The sequence below is a fragment of the Tiliqua scincoides genome, chromosome 3, assembly GCF_035046505.1.
Source record: "Tiliqua scincoides isolate rTilSci1 chromosome 3, rTilSci1.hap2, whole genome shotgun sequence".
Classification (NCBI taxonomy): Eukaryota; Metazoa; Chordata; class Lepidosauria; order Squamata; family Scincidae; genus Tiliqua; species Tiliqua scincoides.
Window position 1 is genome coordinate 91,573,640 of NC_089823.1, and position 22,270 is coordinate 91,595,909.

The window sequence follows — 22,270 nt, forward strand, 5'->3', positions numbered from 1 at the left end:
TGCCTTCCATTTCCTGAGACGGGTTGGGCCTTTGGGAAGTGCACTTGTCTGCCAGGATGGTAGCACGAGTAAAGTTATGCCCTGTGCAATGGAAATGTGTAAGGAATTGAGTCACAGGAGAGACCGTTTGCTTGGCCATTGCTTTACACCTAGTCATTCCTGTCCTGTTGTCTCCCTGCAACATGCTTACTGGGGAGAAGAGGAAGCAGGTATTGCTCTGCATCTTCATGCTATCGTCTTGGACAAGCTGAGCCCTATTTTCTTCAAAGATGCAAATTCATAAGCTGATTTTCACATGGATGCATTTCACGAAGTGATTTAGCACTTGATAGCTCCCTGGTGAACTTGTAAGTTGCCTCAACTGAAAAACATTGTGTTTGAAGTACCACAAAGTGATGTGGAAAATGTTTCCATAATATTTTTGCAAATATGTTTTTATCTGTTTTTAAATTATTTTTTTAATTTATGTTTTTAACCTTTGTTGTAAGCAGCCTTGAGTCCCTACAGGGAGAAAGGCAGGGTAAAAATAAAGTTAATAAATAATAATATTTTGTTTCTGGTGGCTGTTTCAGGCATGCAGGCACATTGGTTGATGTTGCCATTGTCAAGTGAGAAAAAAGTACAGTACATTGAAAGTCAGGCTCTTCTTACACTCTAGTGCAGCGATTTTCAGTCTTTTTCATCTCATGGCACACTGACAAGGCACTAAAATTGCCAAGGCACACCATCCTTTTTTTGACAATTGACAAGACACACCACACTGACAGCAGGGGCTTGCTTCCCCAAACTCCCACGCCCCACCTGCAGACCATCCGGGGCACACTAGTGTGCCACGGCACAATCATTGAAAATGCTACTCTAGTGGGTAAAGCTTGAACTGTACAAAAGACCCCAGACTCCAAATTATAACTGAAGTGTGTCAAATGGTTTATTGATTTATCAGACAGACAACAAAGCACATGTAATTTAGCTTTATTTTTTTTCTAAATTTCTATTCTGCTTTATCTCTCCGAAGGGCATCCAATTATGGAACATATAAAAACACTTGAAATTGACAAGGCAACCAATACAAAGTCATTAAAATAATAAATGTAAATCAGGGTACCCAATGCAGCATAACCAAATAATGCTATTTGCAAAAGCCCACCTAAACTCTCCTGCCTTGTATTTAAAAGAAAAGGCCTGCTAAATTAGCTTCAGGCTGCAGTCCCCAACAGAGAACAAGCCCCACTGAACCCAATGAGATTCAGTCCTGAGCACTCCTGTACAAGACTGCATTAGGAGGTCCCTGAACTGTAAGCTGTCCCTATCCAGAGTTAAAAGAAAATAGTCAAGTTCACAGCTACCATTTTTGCTTGAATGTCTTGCTTGGTGATAAGTAAAGATGGAGAATGATCCCTCAGAGAAAAAATGAATCCACAAAAATCTCCTAACTTGCTAATAAAAAATAGTTCTTATAAAAAGAAAAACTAGTAAAGGTAAACCAGGAAAAGGAAAAACTATCAGCCCTGGGTAAGATTGGGCTGTAAACCAGTTTCCGTATCGTCTTGTGCTGCCTGGAAAAGCTCAGCAAAAATACAGGAGATCTGAAAAAAGTCATTAAATACAGTTGATGAATATGGTATTTATCATTCTTTTGTACTATTTAAATACCAACATGATATGAATCTACAAATACAGCATGTTTTCAGTTGTGTGTGTGTTTTTTTAGAGAACCTTCAGTAAACTGCTGTTTATAAAATAATGCAATAAAAATTCGTATTTCCTTTCTCTTTTTATTTCATTTGACATTAGAGAGATGCGCTTTTTTAATAATTGGAAGTCCTTCTGAAGCAAAGGTTTTGGAATGTGTTGTAATATTTTAATGAAACATCATAGGAAATTAAGGATATCCTAATCCAAGAAAAGATCAAGAGGGTCTGTAAAATATTCTAGCTATATATGGCAGGAGACAAATGTCAGATTTCACTCTTCTGAATAATGTTCTTTTACAAACAGTGGCTCAAAAGAAGTACGGTGAAATGATTGAAAACTGATTACTGTAGGTGAAATAGTATTTTTCCTTCCAGTCAGGCCTAATCGTGCATTAACTAGTTAAGAGTTGGTGATTTGATTTATACACCAACATGACATCCTGTCCTTGTACCCTTGCATGTTTACATAGTGTGTATCCTTTCTGTATATGGAGGGCTGCTGTATCTGCAAATCCCGTATCCTCAGTTTAAGGCATCTGTGGATTGGGTCCTCTGGGGCCCCCACCGTGCACCCCAGAGGGCTTCCCAGGGCCTCCCAATGCCTTATAAGGCATTAGAAAGTCACTTCCGGTTTTTGATTGATGCAATTTTCCATCATTCTATTTTCCATCATTACGTTATTTTCTATCATTCTGAGACCCACAGCGGCCAGTCATGTGTGGCCTCTGCCGGCCTCAGAAGACCCTCCAAAGACGAGGGAGCCCTACAGCTCCCCTTGCCTCTGGAGGGTGAGAGGGCATCCCCTATTATCCACAGTTTAACTGAGGGGGGCTTCTGGAATGAAACCCATGTGGATACCAGGGAATACCTGTACAGAGACAAGTGGGGCAGAGTGGGGGTGGAAGACAGCAAACAGATGCTTGTGTCTTGCAGAAAGAAAAATGATAGATAGGAAATGGTAAAAAATTCTGCAACTATTTCAAGTGACATTTAAACTTCCTCCCTATCTCAAGATCTTGCTTTATACCAGATATGGAGGCATCTTAGCAGCACTTAGCAGTGTATAGTGGGAGTGTGGGAATCTGGATGTAGTTAAAAGGGGATAGATTGTTTTGTCGATACTTTGGGAGCTGAAAGTACCTAAGGAAAGGGGCTGTAGTTGAATGGAAAAGCACATGTGGAAAGTCCCAGGTTCTGTTTCTGGCATCTCTTGGTAGAATGGAGAAAGATCAGGCTTAATAAGGCAACTTCCTATGCTAAAAGAGATCCTTCTTCTATTCAACAGCTATAGCAAAAATAATTCCTTAAACAAAACAAGCCATAACAGTTTCATTTTTAAGGATGGTTTCTTTTGCCAAGCAGTTCTAACAGTTTGATCCTGTGGGTGTCCATGCTCGTGCAACTCCTGAGTGGAGCTGTCCAGTCAAACAGTAAATTTGCTGGGACTTCTCATTACAGAAGCTGGTCTTGCTAAAGGTGCAAAAAGTTGGGAAGCCAACTAACCTGACTGATCCTGCTCTTCTGCAGCCACACGTGTCCTGTACAGTGTTGGCCCTGAGTGCTATGGAAGGCGAGTGAGGGGCAACAGTACTTGGCTCTAATTACAAAGAAATGCAAATAAATTACAAAGAAATGCAAGTAAGAATAGGGAATTAAGACAAGTAAGATTAAAAAAGAGATGCTAACGGGTCTTGGAATTGAGGTAACTGAAAAAAATAAACTCAAATGGAAACACTTCATTGCAGTTCCTTCAGTCCAGGAGGGGCATTTCAAGATAAGTTAACTCTATACATGCTGGAACTGTGTGTGTGGTGCTTTCAACCAACCAACTTCAACTTCCATTCAATGGAATATTTTAACATTTATTTATTTATATCCCGTCTTCCCTATGGCAAAACAAATGCTCAAGGTGGCTTTTAAAAACGCATTTAAAGTGTTACTTTATTGTATTGTCTTACTTTACCGTCAGGGTTTTTATGGGGTTGGGGGGATTAAGCATTTACCTTTCTGATTTGCTAATCTAAAGTTGAGAAACCTGGGATCAACCTCTTGAAGCTGCACTTGGGCATATGGAGATGAATAGACTTGACCCGTGGAGAGGCGTGAACACAACCCAGCAGGACGCTGGCTTTTTACCAGGGTCAGCCACACTGGTCCAATTAATACTCATCTAGATTATGTTGTCCCCATGGACGTGGAATTTAGCAGAGTCAAAATGGAGGTGTCTGAACAGAGGCACACAGAGGGTAAGATAAGCACATTTTACTTCTCACAGCGCTGCACCCCTGATTTGAGTTGTTTCTTCCCCAACTCTTATTTGCAAAAATGGAGAGATGGGACATCTAGTCATGGCTCTTTGTCTAGGACAGGGGTCTCCAAATTTTTTGGCTGAAGGGCCGCAACAAATATCTGGCACAGTGTCAAGGGCCAGAAAAAAAAAATTAAATATAAAATTTAAATAAATAAATACATTAGAGATGGAACTTAGATGAGTGAATAAATGAATGGGCTCAAATGTCAAGGATGCCCAAGAGAGAAAGCACACACTTAAATGGCCCCTGTTCCGCCACCCCACAAGCACAACTCTAGTTGTGTTTGGTCAACTGGGCCAGAGGCTCTCAGGAGACAAAGAGGCTCTTCGAAGTGATTCCTAGCAATCTCATATGCTGGGGGGGGGGGGGGAGGTTCCTGTGTATAGATGATCTTACATCCCTCTCCCAAAACCAACTATAGAGATATTGAAATGGATCTGCCCAGAGCAGGTGTTGAACTTCATGCATCCTTCAGGGCTCACCTGGTTAAACAGTGGTGCCCCCCAATGCCCACCATTATGGTGAGCAGTGGCAAAGTGACATATTGTTTCAGTACTGCCTTACTGAATGAAGTTAAGTGTGCTTTATTTTCCTGATAGCAGGATTGTTACAGATTGTTACTACTTCTCAATTCATACTTATGCACAAATGCTCAGTCAGATAGCCCATCTATCTTGTAGCAGGTTTTGAGCAGCAGAAGTTCTGGCGGTTGACTCACTCCACTGAACTTGTCCTGTCTCCACCCAGGTGGCACCTGCCCTTCTATCTGTAAATTGGACACATTTCCCCTCGTTCCTCTTTGCTCCAGCTAGTCCCTACCCAACAACCAACTCTAACCCTTGATGTCTGGATGTCTGCAATACCCTCGTTATTGCCCAAGAGCCACTTCTGCGCAAGACAATGAGAACCATATTGCCCCTGACAATCCAGATGCCTGAAACATCCTGCTTAGCTACGTTGGGTTGATTAAAACCCACAACTGCAACTTCAACAGTTTGTTTAATTCCAGATAAGTTCCTCCTATCATGTGGTTTCATCAGCTTATCAGTAGACACCAGACCCCATGCCTTTCTCTTCCGGCCTCCTGATAAGCTGAGCAAGCAAGCCAAAAGTTATCTACACCATCAAAACATTCAGCTTTGAATTGATTGCACAGGCCTACGCACATTTTGTTGTCTTAAAAGTTAGACTTATTGGATATATTTGGGGTGCTAAATCCAAAAATGGCATCCATTTTGCCTGATTGGCTCTAGTTTTGGAGGTATGGCATAGCCAATTTACATGTTAATTCAAACAGCTTCCTCATGAGGAAGCTGGCACCATGGCTTTCCTCATGAGGAAGCTGCTTGAATCAGCATATAAGATGGCTATGCCGTAGCCTCAAACTAGAGCCAATCCTGTAAAGCCAATGCCATTTTTTGATTCAGCACCCCAAATATACCCAAAATCAGGTTTGGGAACTCAAATCAGTGACTTTGACTCAAGTTGCAAAAATATGTGATTTGGGGTGACTCATTGACTTGTGAGTCACACGTGTGGAAGACTCTGAAAAAGACTCAAGTCAGAGCCCCCCTGACTTGGCAGTCATCCCCACACATGCTGACTCGAGTCTGCCCGTGTCTGAGCGTGCTTGCTTACTGTTTTTGTGGCATAATAAACCTTGTGAGGCCAGCATTCCAATAGGAAGAGTAGCAGAGAAGTTCCAGCCACGAGGCAGGGAAGGGTTAATGTTGCAGTGAATGAGGGGGAGGCGGGATTGGGCTCTCTTTTCCTGTCTCTGATAGGAAGGAAGGACTGATCTTTGGACAAAGGATGAGCATTCTGATATTTTCATTGTTTGAGGGAGGGCAGGAGGAGAAGCCAAGGGGGTTCTTGCCTTACATATGGCTTGAGAAGCTCCGGGAGAAAGAGGAGGTAAGGAAGGGGGAGCGGGAGTTCATAGCAATCACACTTTGCATGGCATGGCTGATTGGGAGGAGGGAGACTCATCAAATCACTGGCTACAGTGGGACTACTTCTGAGTAGAGCTGCAAGGATCAAATCATCCTGGTAAGCCTTGCAGCTGCTGCATGTGATCCTCCTCCTCCCTCTCCTTGCTTCTGTCCTGGCTCTGTCACAGTCCCTCCCACATCTCCTGCCCTGTTTATAGATGGGACAGGGCAGCAGAGGAGTCTTTAAAGTGAACTCCCACACACAGCCCAGCAGCAGCCCCATTTTTTCTGTAGTGAGCTTTTTAAATGGGGGTCCTTTAGAGTTACTCAAGGGTGACTCATCAACTTGGAAAGTGGTCCCGTTATCTCTTTTTTGAGTCGAGTCATGGGGGATTGGTGACTAGATTTGACTGGAGTTAAGCCACGCTGGGTTTTCCCATCCCTGCCCGAAATGGGTCTAAGTTTTACAACAACAAAATGTGTGTAGACCTGTATCTCTCCTTCTGCAGTGTAGGGTGTGGATACTGACCCATGTTTCTCCAGTTATTTTAAAGAATTTCTGATTTACAGTCTGACTTGTAGTCCAATTCTAGTCCTGTTACACTGTCAAAGTAATGTGTAACAATCACAGTCTCGAACTTTTCTACTGACAGTGTTTCTCCCCAGCAAACTGAAATTTACTTATTGTTCTTCTTATCTAAACAGCATTATCTTTTCAATTCTGGCTTCCTTCCTTTACAGAGAGATATGTTTTAGTTCTGAATAATCATATATATTCATTCTGATCTGCACGAAAGAGCTGAGGTCTCAGACATGCAGAAGCTTAGGTTGAGGGGAAAGGCCGTAAGAGGAGCCTCCTGACTGTTAATGAGCTGGATTTGCTGAATATCAGGATATTCTGTTTAACCAAAGCTTTGTGGATGCTTAATTTCTCCCTTGAAGTCTGTTACAATTCAGTTATTTTCATTCCAAGATGGATTTGCCCAGAGCAATGTAAAGTGCATTTTGAGGGTAAACGCAAAACATATTTGCTGGAACAAAAAAAGAGTTCCACATATGAACCTAGTTTTGTACACATGTGACCAGATGTAGCTTTATCACAGTGGGTTCCAACATTTACTTGAAGGTTGGGGAACTACTCAATGCTTGTGGGCAGTGATGGGGGGGTGGTGACTTGGCAGTGACAGCCCTGTGCGGGCCTCCCTGTGTTTCAGAATGGTTCCCTGAAGCAATTGCAACTCACTACCAGTTTTGCAACTTCCTAACTGCCTCACTACCCAACTGGATGTGGGTCATGATCACATCAGGAAGCTGTTCTGAGGCACAGGGAGGTCCATGGGGGAGTGCAGGCCCCTGCACCTTCCAGGATGCTCGTGCAACCCCAAGTACACTGGAAACCCCACTTTTTTTGGCAGAGGCAGGATCCTGGTTGCTGCCATCCTGCCCATCACCACTCCCCTTAAGGTTGAAGGCAGTGTTTCTGGTAGCTCGGGGGGGGGGGGGGAGCTGTGACGCCCAGGTTGAAAAACACTGTTTTATTACATTCTCTTGAATCCTGTTTTGATCTAGGAATGCTCATAGTTTTACCACTAGGGCTGTCATTAACCTATAACATGAGTGCCCAAACCCCAGCCCAGGTGCCACTTGCAGCCCTTGGGGACTCCCAATCCAGCCCGTGGAGAGCCCGCAGTCTCCAGTGAGTTTCTGGCTCTCTAGAGACTTGCTGGAGCCCTTGCCAGCCTGACGCAACTGCTCTCAGCGTGAGGGCAACTGTTCGACCTCTTGCGTGAGCTGTGGGATGAGGGTGCCCTCCACTGCTTGCTGTTTTACATCTGTGATACAGCAGTGGCAGTGAAGGAAAGGCTTTGTGCAAGATCTTTTATAGGCCTTGAGCTATTGCAAGACCTTCATTCATTCATATGTTCCATCTCTAATATATTCATTTATGTAAATTTATTCAAATTTGAAATGTAAATTAATTTGTTTTTTCCCCAGCCCCTGGCACAGTGTCAGAGAGATGATGTGGCCCTCCTACCAAAAAGTTTGGACATCCATGACCTAGAACCATAAACTACTACTAACAACAACAGACTTGACAGAGGGTTTTCTCAGAACACGTTTTTAATCCATGATGAGAGGAAAACAGCCATAGGCATGTCACATACCCCTAGGCGACTGTTAGCTGAACTGCAGAACACAGCCAGTCCAGTTAAGACAAGGACATCACATACTGTCCATGCTTCACTTGTCTGGTACACTAAAGTCCTTTCATGCCAAATTAGGGAGTTAAGGTGAATCGGTCATCAGTCATTACTCTTGATTAGAGAGATTGCTGAGAAGAGGGAAAGGTTTGTTTATTTAATTAAAAGATTTATATACTGCTTTTCTGGTACTCAAAGTGGTATACAACATGAAAGTTAAACACACAGAAGGTAAAAATGTTTGAATAAAAACATTAGAACAAACCCTATTGGAACCCACTCCTGTCTACTAACAAGTTTGTCCCATTATGTTCAATGGGTCTTATTTTCAGGAAAGAGTTGTTATAGGATTGCAGCTTGAATATAGTAAGAATTACTTCTGGATAAATATGGTATGCACAGGTGTTTTCTGTCAATGCTGCCTTTTTTAAAAAAAAAAAAGTATTCTTATATATCTCATTTCAACAAAAAATAGTTCATGAAGCAATTTACTGAGCAAAATAAATCAATAGTTTATTCTTTTCTTAAAGCTGGATCACTTGTGGAATAAAAATATCTCTTTCAAAATAAGACAAGATCCACTAAGTCTCTCTACACAGTAGAATTTACTGCTTAACATAGATCTATGATTTATTTTGGAAAATATTTTTTTTATGGTCACCCCACGCTGGGGTGGGGGGAGTTACTTCACACATTTTTTAGTTCAGGGAGAGAGGTTCATTTTTTAAACATCTGTGCCATAACCAGAGGAGTTCCGTCCCCCCCCCCCCATGAATAAGATGGGATTATAACCTAAGTCTTACCGAACTAAATGAACTTACTTCTGAGTAAAATAAATGTTTTCAAGCTCCTCTAGCCATAACACCAGCAAAAACAAGGATGTGGGACACAGTGATGAGAACCAGACGTGTCAGCCTTGAGGAGGAGAGCTGCAGCTCTGATGCATTTTGGAGTTTATTTGGGACTGGGCAGGGCAGCAATAGCTCATGTATTTTTGAGCTGGCTTAGCTTATTAAGAATTAAAATCCTTCTCATCTTCTTTGGTGCCTGTGAACCCCCTTAAGCTCCCTCTGACCGGCCAGCAATCCAATCTTCTCTCTCTTCCTCTTTTGCGGCTTCTCTCTGATTACTGGACACACAACTTTCCTTTCAGGCAGGATCTGCAGGGCCTCAGAAATTCTTCCTTGAAAACCAAGTCAATACAAGGAAAAATTTTGTAATATGATGTGGTTTCTTGCACTGCCGAACCCAGCCTCTCCCTTTACTGCTTCATGCACCCCAGATGTTGGGAGGGGTAAGTGTGCAGGCAGTGGTGATGTCAGAGTTCCCTCTAGAAGATGTTGCAACAGAGATGGACTGAGGGCTCAGTCTCAGGAGTGAGAGGCAAACACTGGGGTGAGGGATTGAAAGTTCCCTGGATTGCGCCACATTGATCCTGGGGAGAGCTGATTCTGATTCCCTGAGGATCCTGGAGGGTTGGCAACTTTATCAGAGACTAGCCTCCAGGTCCACGTTTTATATTTTTTTTTAACTTCTCTGTGATTACTGAACCCTGATTACTGATTACAACTTTCCCTTGTAAGTGCATATATAGGACCTCATAAATTCTTCCTGAAAACTAAGTCAGTACAAGGAAAAGCTCTGTAATCCAATGTGGTTTTTTTGCCTAGCAAAAATTTTTTCTCGGCACAGGATGTGCTCTTAACTGAGTCAATAAAAAAGAAAACAAATATTAATGTATTGTATCTAGCAGCTGATAGGTTTATGTACAGTGGGAGGTGTGCTTCCTCCCCAATATAAATGGTAGAAGCCTAGCTGTCTTTCAGACCAGTTGTGGAACTTGAGAAGAAAAGAGGAAAGGACACAGAACATAGTGAGTACCTCTCTCTCTCTCTCTCTCCCTCCCTCCGAATGAGTCAATTGATTGGCTGTATCTATATTATAAATTCCATTTTAATTCTTTCTGGTGGGGAGAGATACCAGAATTTCATAATCTGCATTTTGCACAAATGACTGTGAGACAGAGATCTTTGAGGTTGATCATTGCCGGTGCACTTGTGGTGGATAATGGAGTTTTGTTCCTAGGTTTCATTTTAGAAAGTGATCTAGAGTGTGCTGTCTCTGTTGTATCACTTGTGACTTGGATGTCATCCCCATGACAAGGTGGGAATGAGGTCCAGTGGGGGGAAAAGAGATAGAGAAAAGAGGTAGAAAGTGACAAGGTGGTGGTGTAGAATTGCTGCAGTAGGGGAGGGTCTGTCAGGGATGGTGGGGATGACGACAGCATTTACCTTTTAACCTTTGGGGCAAACCACACATTTTGATGAATGTGTTACATAGCACTGTTCCCCACCCCACTGCAACTAAATCAACCAAGGTGGCAGGGGGTTTTGGTTTTTTTTTGTTTTTGTTTTTTATGTTGCCTCCTGTCATGGTTGTGATTCTGATGGTGGCCCTGTTACCAAAAGGGCTGTTTTGTTTAGGGGAATTATTTCACTGCCCTTATTGGAACATCAGGACCTTAGACTGGATACCAAGACGGCTTAATGCAGAGAAATTCCCTTTTGCTTAAAGAGGAGACTGAGAGAAAGATAACTTTCAATAAAAGATTATGGTTTTATTACAAAAGAATAAAGGTAATAATAATGCATATGGAGAAATGATAAAAGTATGTTTCTTGGTCCTAATGATTGAATACAGTGTACCTAGCTATCATGGTGGTTGCGCGTGAAGAGTATGAAGTAAAGTATGAAGCCGCTGCCTCCCAACTCACCTGGACCGACACGGAGCCTTACATAACTCCTGGACCAACAGGAAAAGCTATCTAAGGCTTCCCCAGTCTTAAACTGTGCTTCCAGAAAACCGGAATCACAGTTTCCACCTGTGTCGGGAACCTCATTAAGACTTCCCGTGTTGTCCTGGAGTTGTGCAAGTTGCACACCTGGGGCATTTGCCCCGATCATCTAATGGGAGGTCCGCTGCTGCCGATACAACCTCGCCCCCCCCGAAGGCAAGCCAGGGCCCATGGGGTGCTTACAGATGACTGTGATGAGACAGTAGATCATATTATTATTATTATATAATAATATAACCATAAGGCAGCCCTTGTTTTTATTTTTACTCGTTGCACACTTATCAAAAAAGGAGAGCTTTCTCCCTTGCTAGATTTAATGTGCTCCCATCAGCCGTCCTTTTGGGGAGATTTCGTAAGATAGCTTGTTCTGAAAGGCAATGCCCTTGTGGGCTGGGTTGTGTTGAGACCATTGTCCATTCCATTCTTTACTGTCCCTTCTACACCGAGATCCGTCAAATATATTTGGATCCTAAACTGAGAACAGGAGGACTTACAGACGTGGCAAGAATAAGTTACCTCTGTCTAATAAGCTAATATGCTTGGTCTAATATGCTAACTGATTCTTCTGTGGAAATAATAGACTCTGTGGCAACTTTCCTATATCATCTCATTGAGCTGTGCAATCGAGAAGCTGATTTATTATCTGGCTGACCAAATGTATATAGTGTAGATTTGTTTGTTTTATATGCCAATAAAGGATTCTATATCTATCACAAGGCAGCTCTGAGGTCAGGGAACAAACATTCCCGTACCTTGAGGAGGCCTCTGTGACTGCCCCCCACAGCAGGATGCAGTGCATGCCCCATTGGTACAGCCGCATCTGTGCTGGAAAGTTGGATAGGGCTGGGCACATAGTCTTATAGTTCATTTTTTTCCCAGGAAAAGAAATGCTCCTTATTTGTTGTAAGGTCAGAGACACATAAAGTGACTAACCAGGACACGGGAAGCTCTAGCAGCTAGCAGGTGGCAAGACATCTTCCAGCTTTGGAGCAGTGCCAGGAACAATTGTAGCAGAAGCACTGGCTGTGGAGTCATTGCGTTCTGCTGTAGGCATTCCAGAAAGACAGAGCCACATCTTAATTTTCTTGACTTATCACCCAATTCTGTGTTAATAGCTGACATTTGGCTTTAGACATTGGGTTCAATCAATCTGTTATCAAAACATTTGCCATCAGATAACAACTTGCAGGGGTGGCTGGTGAGGCATATATTGAGGGGGGCTGCCCATGCAAGGATCTATGTCTGTGTCTGGCCAGTTCCTGAGGATCCCCCCCCCACCCCAAAGGCAAGCCAGGGCCCATGGGGTGCTTAAAGATGACTGTGGTGAGACAGTAGATCATCTTATTATTATTATATCATTATTATCGACAGTATTTGTAAACCAATTTTCAACAAAAGTTCACAAAGCAGTTTTACAGAGAAAATCAAATAACTAATGGCTCCCTGTCACAATCTAAAAAGATGCAAAAGAACACCAGCAGACAGCCGCTTGAAAAGGCACTGCTGGGGTTAGGAGGGCCAGTTACTCTCCCCCTGTTAAATAAATGAGGAGCACCCACTTGAAAAAGTACCTCTTACCCAGTTAGCAGTGGTTATCATCATCTTCCTCCCCAGGGCTATTTTACAATTCCCCATGTTCCCCAGCATTGTGTCATGGATTGAGCCATCCAGGAATTATTAAATAGCTCCAGGGAAAGAAAGAGGATGGCCCACTGCTGCCACTGAATCGTCACTGCCTCCTGATAACCCTTCCCATTGGGCTTCCCAAGAAGCAGTGGGGAATGCAGCAACAATGGAGTATCCTCTTCCTCCTCCTATGCCATTTTACAAATCTTGCCCACCAGTGCTTGCTAAACCAACCAGGGGCCAGCCAGGAGGCTTACCAGGAGATGGTTAGGTAACAGTGAAGAAGGACTCTTACCTGGTTCCTGGGCACTGGAGGAGTGGGGTAGCTGGTGCATGGCATGCCAAAGAATGAACACCCCATTGGGAAACCGTCACTGGACTTTTACCCCCAAAGCCGGAGCCTACACTGACTATTTAGGTTCTAGCAGGAAATTCCCTATGAGGAAACCAAAGGAAAAGTGACTAAACACTGCTTTTCAACAAAAGAAGTTTGAGGTAGCAAAGGAATAAGGATTTGTTTCCTTGTCCCAAAGGGGCTAATAAGGTGCCCCCCCCCCACACACACACACACATACCCCAGGAAACACCAGCAATGACCACTGGGAAGGATGCTCTGCTGGGATGAAGTGGGACGATTGCCCTCCCCTAGTCAATATAAGAGAAGGTCACCACTTTAAAATGTATGTGCTTGCTCAGTTCATAAGGGATGTTCAGTTATCAATATTGCCCTCAGTAGAGTAAATGTAGATGTTTATTTTTCCATATGGTGATCATTTTTGAGCATTCAGTCACAGAATGAATTGCATGTGTGTTTTTTCCCCTCCCAGTTTAGCAACTTGATGGCTCTTTTATACTTCATCTTGTTGTCAGCTTGTTTCACTGCTTCTGGGAAAAGATGTAAGTCTTATTTCTCATTAAATTGATCCAGAAACATCCAGCCTCTGCACCAAGTCAGAGATGCAGCCTTGCATCGGCCGCGCTCGGCTGACACAAGGCTCTGAGGTGGGCGGGGAGGAGGCAGGGAGGAGGCGGGAGGGAGGCGTTCTGGGGCGGGGGAGTGCAGGCAAAGGGCGGTCCTGTTGTCAGCTTGTTTCACTGCTTCTGGGAAAAGATGTAAGTCTTATTTCTCATTAAATTGATCCAGAAACATCCAGCCTCTGCACCAAGTCAGAGATGCAGCCTTGCATCGGCCGCGCTCGGCTGACACAAGGCTCTGAGGTGGGCGGGGAGGAGGCGCCACTTTGGCGCCCTATCTTGTGCTGGATACAGCACAAACCTCTTAGCCTGCCTGTTCCAGCACAAGACAGGATTGCGCTGCCAGTGTTTACATTCTGCTGATTTTTTGGTTGAGCTTTTATGCAGGAACAAATCCGATATCTAAGCAGAAAGCAAATGCAAGTGTTTCCACTTCTTAAATTTACAAACCTTTGAAACACACCACTGCCTTTTATACATTGAGAGCCCAATCCTGTGCTCGGCGGCATGGCTCTGTGCCACTGAACACAGTCGCAAACGTGCTGTAAGGCACATTCGTGGGGCTCACCGCCAGGCTCCTGCCCGTGCTAGCCCAGTGCTGGCTGGTGCTGGGCTAGTGTGGGGCGGTCACACAGCCTCCACGGCTTGGTGGTCTCATGGACCGCTGGGCCGTGGTACAGTAAGCGGGGGCGGGGGTGGGGAGGAGGCGTTTCAGGAAGGGGGAGGCTGGTGGGGGCAGAGAGAGGGCAGAGGGAGGCGTGCCGGGGGCGGGCAGGAGGAGAATCTGCTCCGCTCCGCAGGATCCAGGGTGCTCAAGTAGGGCTGCGTGCCCTACACAAGCGCCTTTTCCTTTCCGCCAACCTTTTGGTTGGCGGCAAAGTGAGTAGCCCTTACGAACGTCCCCTTCTCCCGAGGTGCCTCCCACGGTAGCATGGGAGGCGCTGGATTTGGCAGCAGCCCTCCTCAGTGCCGCCGAGCCTGGGTACCCTGGGCAGCTCAGGATTGGGCTGCCCAATGTTATTTTCAAAAACCTTTTTATGTGCAATTTTTGAGGGACACTCATTAGAGAACAAGACTATTCCATGATTCATAATTCAATTATTAAAAAAAAAATTGAGCATGTATCCAGATAAAATCTTCCAAGTGTTAACAATACCAAAAAAGACAGTATTACAGGCATCTGGTAACCTTTCCATTGCAAAACATTATCTCACCGTTTCCCAATCTGTGGGTTGGACCCAATTTTTAGTAGGTTGTGGTCCACCGTGACCAAGAAGCTGGCAGGCATTATGGTGTGCAACATGGAAGCCCCTTCTGGGTTATGCTGGCGCATGGCCCACACCATTGGTTGTATCTCACTGTGCCCCAGACTGCTGTGCAGCTTCCTGTTTGCGATGAATGACCAACCAAAAACTGGGTCGCAGCCCACTGGTGGGTTGCAACACACAGATTAGGAATGCATCTTGTTACGTGGTGCAGTGTGGTCAATGATGCACACAAGCACAACCAGGAAGGGGCTTCTGCATTGTGCACCATATTGTGCTGGGGTTCCTCAAGAATCCCATAGTGTAAGGAAGGGATAACTGAATAAGAGATGTACTGATTATATATTGGAAAGATCATGGGACACCCAAAAGAGCTTCTTATTCTTTATTTGGCATTGTCAACACTCGGAAGATTTTATCTAGATTTGTGTCGGTATATCAATTGCTATTAATTACACTGTGCACAATGGAACAGAAATTATTGTTCTTTAATGAGTTTCACTTGAAAATTGTATATAAAAGATCTTTTGTACATGACATTCAAGTGTATTAATTACAGCTGCATGTTTTAAAATTTGCAATCTTTTGTATGGCAACTGCTGTTCCTTGCTATTGATATTAAAATGTACATAAATACTCCAAGTCAACTCTAGATTTCCATTAGCTTTGGTATCTCACAAGCGAGAACAAAATCCTGTGCATCTCTAGCTGTTGCATACTATACATCTCTGGGACCCATGGGATTGGTTAGATGTATCCTTTGTTGGGGATACCCCAGGGGTCTAATTCAGGGGTGTTAAACATAAGGTCCATGAACTGAATGTGCCCCTCGGAAGCAATATATCCAGCCCCCATTATAACTGGGCTCCCCCAGCTTGATAATTGGGCTCTCTCATATCCTGAAAATATGAACAAAATGTGCACCTTTTCTCTTCTGTCATTTGCAGCTAATGAGTTTCTATGTGAGAAAGAAGTGCTTCTTTCTGGCCATCATCTGCCTAAGGATGACACTAACTGCTTAATGATTTATTTCCGGCCCTCAACAGGCACCATAAATGCTAACTTTGGTCCTTTGTATAAAATGAGCTTGACATTCCTGGAATCTAGTTCCATGCTGCATATAACTAGCAACAGATGAGGGCTAAAACATGATTGTCAAACAATGAGGCACATGCAAATTCTCAGAGGAGACACATGCACAGAACTCTGTGTTCATGCATGGACTGTCCTTGTAGGACTAGGTGGCTCCAAAAGCAAATTATTGCATCTCAAATAACATCTTGAGCAGTATTTGAACTAGCAAGGAAAGTTCTCCTTTTGTGTGTTAATTACTCATGACTTGAGTCATGAGTTTGTTTTCCACAGTAGTTTTGACTCTGTCTGTTCATTGGCAGGGACTGCAATAGAAGGTGAAGCATTTGTTGTAGGGTGCCCTCAAGCAGACCCTGATGATAATGTGACCTGGCATTTTGCTGAAACAGGCATCAGTACCGACAAAGGAGAACGGGTCCATTCTTCTGGGGTAAAACTTTGGTTTCTGCCAACAGCCCTCCAGGATTCTGGAAATTATACATGTAAATATAAGTGAGTAACAAATGGGCAATTCTTCTTTTCTTTCTTTCATCTTTAAAAAAAAGACAAAAGCTGATTTGTATTCACAGGGATGATCCCAATGAGTCCAAAACTGTGAGTGTCAAAATACATCCATACAAGAAAGACAATTGTTATTATAAGGATGCTCTCTATATAGAATCCATAGGAAGTCCTGATTCTGGAAGAATCCCGTGTCCTTCCTTAAGCAACTACAAGAATGCATCTCATGTGAGGTGGTACAAGGTATGTATCATTACGACCTGCCTCTACACCAGTGCTTACCAAACTCCTACAAGGGAATTGGGAGGGCGGTACGTGTGTGCGGGGGAGGGGCTATGGCAGCAACATGATCCCCAGGATCGCGCTGCTGCTGAGAGGTTTAAAACTTACCGGAGGGAGTGTCGGCTTCTGGGGGTGTGGGAAGCCTCACAGATGCCTCTGCTGGGCTCCCCAAGCCTCCAAAACAATTTTTTAAAAATCGAAAACCACTTCTGGGTTTCAATCAAAAACAGGAAGTGGTTGTCTATCATGTTTTTTAGATGCTGATGCCTGTATCAGCATCTGTGGGGCTGTCCCCCCCCCCCCAAGGCTGGCATTTCCTCAGGTAAGTTTAAAAGAAAAACCCTCCTCCTCGGCAGCAGTGCATTCCTGGGGATTGCATAGCTGCCTTCCTTTAAAGGGGCAGGGATAAGTGTTTCCCTGGCTGGTGGGTTGCAACCCACCAGTTTGGGAACCACTACTCTACGCTTTTAGAGCATGTTTAGGTTGTTTGGGGGGGGGAGGGGAAGGTTATTTTCTTTTTATTTTAATAAATATACAGTAACAGTCCAACAGCCCAGGACACAGTATAGTCAACTATTTTTCACAATGGCTATATGTAGCCCAGCACCAAATGGTATGGGAATGCTCCCGGCTCAGGAGTGGACACCTCTCTGCTTCCCCTGCACTGGTGCAATCACATCACGTCTGGTTTGATGTGGCAGGCTACAGAAGCTGCTCAGAAACAACCTGAGTGGCTTGGCAATAACAGCAATGGTATCGCCAAGACAGTATTTATGTACTTCTGCATATGTGGGAAGATCTCTGAATATGCGGAAACCACTGCTTTGCCTATGGTAGACATTTCGCTCTCAATCCAATCGATATAGAACAACTCAGTGTAATGTGTTTTATTTTTTTAGGATTGTCAACCCGTTCAGGGACCAAAATATAAAAGCGAGGCTGGATGGCTTTACATTTCTCAAGTAACTGAAACTGACACTGGAGTATATACTTGCAAGTTTACATATAGTCATGGTGGACAAAAGTTTACTGTATCTGCATCAAAGAACTTTAGAATTGAAGGTGAGATTACAGTGGGCATAACCCAGGAAAGTTTTTAACAGCTCAGTCCTATGAAAACCATTGAATTTAATGAGACTTACTGCCAAACAAGTCTGTCCAGGATTGCAGCCTATCCAACTTTCTAGCAGTGGTGCAGCCGCAATGCAGCCCTGAACAAATGTTCCCATACCTTGAGGAGGCCTCTGTTACTACCTTCCCACCTCAGGATGCAGTGCACTTTGGCCCTAAGTTCTTTATTAATTTTCCAGGATCACTGTAGGTACAGTTGATACTGGATGTGCTTTTAAAGCACATATAACATGCACACATGGGAGAAATTTATTGGATGTACACAGGGACCAAGTGAAGTGGCTCAGTGGAATGGCAAGAAATGAGAAGGGTGTAGTGGTTAAATTTGCAAAGATAGATCAGGCTTAGTGTGGGGTTAAGAATACAAATAGGATTCAATGGCCCACTGCTTCTGAATGTGGAAGGTCAATACAGCCATCAAGCCTGACAGTCACTGATAGACCGGTGATATTTCAGTAATGGGTCATGATGCGATGTTCCTTTTAGGGCTGCCATACTTTATTGGCAAGGCCTGGAGTCCTCTTCCGGTTCGCACCAGGCAATTGTTATTATAAGGATACTCTCCGTGTAGAAGAAATAGAAAGTCCTGAATCTGGAGACATCCACTCTATTGGCCTCTGTGGACCTCAGAATGGCCCACAGAAGTGACCAGAAGCAACTTTTGGTCATACTGGAAGTTGTGCCTGCCAGCCAGAAGTTGCTTCTGGTTGCTTCTGTGGGCCATTCTGAGGCCTGCGGATGCCAATAGAGTGGGTTGTCAGCCCGGCACAATCCGGAAAAAGCCTCTGGTTCCTCCCAATAAGGTATGGCAGCACTAAAGGGGGCACTGCTTGGCCTACTGCACGTAGGCTTGGGACCTCCCCAGTGTGTTGTGACCCACAGTTTGGGAAGCAATGTAATAGACCCATTCTCTACAAAATTTACAAATTGCCTTTTAAAGGAATCTAAACTAGCAGTCTTCATTACAACATATGTCAGTGAAACCCAGAAATGAATGACACATTGTACGAAGAACAACTTTCAGTTGGGAGTTCTGAATTTGTTCTGTGGGATGATCCTGATTTCTAGCCTGAGAGATTCATTTTCGCCATGCTTTATAACTTTATAAGTGCCAGTGGTGGACCTCCCTAGCCTCACACTCTGGAGCAAAAGTTCCTAGATGCCCCCCCCCCCCGCAGGTTGATGGCACCCTCCACGTGGAAATTCACCCCTCCCACTCACCTGAGGCTCACAAAGCCTCATGCAACCACAGGCTGCATCGGGGAAGCTTCCCCGAGGCTTTAAACGGTGCTTCCACTTTTCCAGAAGTAGTTTCCAACCCTGCCGGGAGCCTCAGAGAGGCTTCCACAGGGTCCTAAATGCTCACGCCTTGGACATTTGCCTCATCCTCCATAATGCGAGGTCCGCCACTGATAAGCACTCTCTCTCTCTCCCAGCCTGGAGCCTTCTCAAGTAATCTTTGGTGTGGATAAAGTCTGCAGTCTTCTCTCTGTTGCTACAAAGTTCAACTGAGCAGGCAAACTGAGATGATGTTGCTCAGACCAAGAAGTCCAGCATAACACCTTCATTCCATTGCTATTGCTGTGTCTTCCCCAGGTTTTTATTTGGGGGGGGGGGGGGCATGCATTTGCTGGTGCTCCATTCTTCATCTTCCAGGATGTGGCCAAGCATAGTAGCCCTGGATGGATAGCTTCAAAGAAGAAGCCAAAAAGTGAGCATGCCTCACTTGGGTTAATTAACAGCTTGGAAATGATAGTGGTTATCCCAGAGGTGAGGTCTGGAACTTTGAGGCTTTGGTCTGGACCACACCTGGATAACTGACAAGGCTAACTAGCACATACTCCCATGGTTTTATCAATCTATGCCAGAGCCAAGACGCTTTTGGCTTGGCTTAGCATAAAGAGAGACTCTAGAATCAGGTTGATCCCACAGCAAGTTTTGGAAAGGCTTTAATCTAATATTTTCTCATGTTTCTCTCCACATATTCACAGGCCTTTCCTGGCCAACACTTATTGAAGTTCATTCTCCAAAAGACAATGAAGTTATATATGCAGAGACTGGCAAGTATATTATTTCTATTTTTGTTCTAATTCTGAGCAAAAAAGTTAATGTAGTAAAGGGATTGTAATTTTGGAATGCCACACAATATGGGATGTCAATCTAAAAAGTAATCCAAACAACCTAAACCATTCTGCCTCCCCCCCCCCCGAACCAAAACAACCAAGAGCCAATGATGTAGGCCACATAATAGATTTTGGGCCTAATCCTATCTTTTTCCTCCCCCGTCAATGCAATCATGCTGGCATAGCGTGTATTGCATCTTGTGGGGGGGGGGGGAGAAGACTGTCTCAGCAGTTTCCTCTGGGTAACATTTGTTCCGTTTGTCAGGGGTTAGACTCTGGCACCAGAAGTGCCAGTGATTTTGTTGGTGCAAGTTCAAGTGAAACTGGAAGGGGGTAGGATATTGGTAGCACCACTGGCACAGATACTGCCCCTTTCAGCCCTCATTCCTCCCACTCCCTGCCCCATTCAACCCACATCCCACCTTCTTCTGCCCCCTGCACTGACTTACCAGTGTTGGGGGAAGGGAAGGACCTGCTGTTAGGCTTCTGCTGCTCACCTCTTGCAGCAGCAGTGGCATAGCTAGCGAGGGGCGAAGGGGCAGTTCATCCCATGTACCAGCCTTGGGGGGGGGGCATGTGACACCACAAATGACCCAACATCATGAACATCGTGGAGGTTTGGAATAACCCATCATGCTATATACCGTTGGATGTGGATTTTCCAGCTGAATGCAATGCAAAAAAACTGGAGTAAAATATCTCCTTTCCATCAAAAATTATGACCAAAAAACCAGAAACAAAAAAATGCATGGAGCCCTATGGAAAGTGAAACCACCTTATATCGCGCATTTACATGCGAGTAGGCGAACATGCCTTAGTCCTTTGGAAAGGGCAGGCTGACAGGAATTAAACAACACCAGAATGGTTCCTATCCAATAAAATCAGCCCCCAAAAAACACCCAAGAAGGAAGTTCAAGCAGACGAATGTATTGAGCCCTATGGAAGGCGAACGTAAGCCACATGGTTGTGTTTACTCACAAGTAAGCAATCATGCCTTGGCTGCTGATCAAGTCAGGGGAATGCAAGGCTGGCTGCATGGTCCCAATGTGATGAAAGTGGAGTTCAACAACTGCTCCAGAAGGCAGCACCTCCCCAAGAATAAAACAGAGACTTGAGCTGGTAAGGTGGGCACTGGGGAGAACTGAAAATCTCACTGATTTTTTGTGGGGGTGGGTGTTATTGCAGGCAGGCTACAGAGAAAATTCACTTGGTGAATGTAGCAACGATTTTGCTGGGAAGCAGCCTGAGCCTCAAGAGTCATGGCTGCTTGATGTGGCGTAGGAGCAAAAGCAAGGAATGAGTCGGAGAGCATGAATGAAGGCGGAGATAGTTTTCAAAAGTAGATGCAGGAGAAAAGCCGAAGGAACCAAGAGAGATCTGGTCCAGCCCCCTCTCAGCCTTTTTATTCACTCTTGAAGCAATACAGTTTACTAACGGTCAAAGATCGCGCTAGCTGCAACTAGCTGGCAACAACACATTCCTAGATATAAACGCATCTCTAAAACATTGTCTCATATCAGGGAGTGAACAAGGTCAGCGGCTCAGAGTGTGCTCTGAAAGCAGAAGCAGATGTGTCTGCTGTGTTGCCATGTTCACCAAGCCTTTATGTTACTATGCATATTCACTACAGTGAAGCAGGGCTGGCTTCCCCTTATTTCATTATTTGTTTTATCTTTAATTTAATTATTTATAATTATTTATTTTATTTTCCTTGATGATGTCACTTTCAGCCATGACATCACTTCTGGTGGGTCCTGGACAGATTGTCATTCTAAAAAGTGGGTTCCAGTGCTAAAAGTTTGGGAACCACTGCCTTAACCCCAAAATAGGCCAATGAGACATTCTTCAGGGGGTGGGGTGGGGTGGGGTGACATCCTAGTGACCAAAATTCTGGAAATCATGGCTTTTAGGAATAATACCATCATGTTATGTACCATTTGATGCAGAAATTCATCCATTGCTTGTGGGGAAATATTCACTGCTTTTATTTTCTGGCCATTATTATTATTCACTTCATGTCACGACTATTACTTCTCTCAGTCTCACGTACTTCACAGGGTTGTTGTGAGGACAAAATAAGGGGAGGATGTACACCACCCTGAGCTGCTCAGAGGAAGGGTGGTATAAAAATATGAAGGAATAAATGAATAATTAATATAATTGATTAATTAATGATTAATTAATAATAATTAAATAATTAAGTCATATGGGGTGACAAAAATTTATGGGCCCTGGATGTCAAATGACTTAGCTATGCCACCGTGCAGCGGCATTTGTGACTAC

At 44.1% G+C, this 22,270-nt stretch overlaps 1 protein-coding gene across 1 annotated transcript in view; it reads left to right on the forward strand.

Annotated features, from left to right (window-relative positions):
- Nucleotides 1–3,882: 3,882 nt before the first annotated feature.
- IL1RL1 (interleukin 1 receptor like 1) overlaps nucleotides 3,883–22,270 on the forward strand; it is a 35,274-nt gene continuing 16,886 nt past the window's right edge. Inside the window, exons 1-5 of the mRNA XM_066621331.1 lie at nucleotides 3,883–3,940; nucleotides 16,253–16,442; nucleotides 16,520–16,694; nucleotides 17,633–17,795; nucleotides 19,856–19,928. Of these exons, the coding sequence (XP_066477428.1) occupies nucleotides 3,883–3,940; nucleotides 16,253–16,442; nucleotides 16,520–16,694; nucleotides 17,633–17,795; nucleotides 19,856–19,928 (659 nt within the window). The remainder of the gene's footprint in view (nucleotides 3,941–16,252; nucleotides 16,443–16,519; nucleotides 16,695–17,632; nucleotides 17,796–19,855; nucleotides 19,929–22,270) is intronic.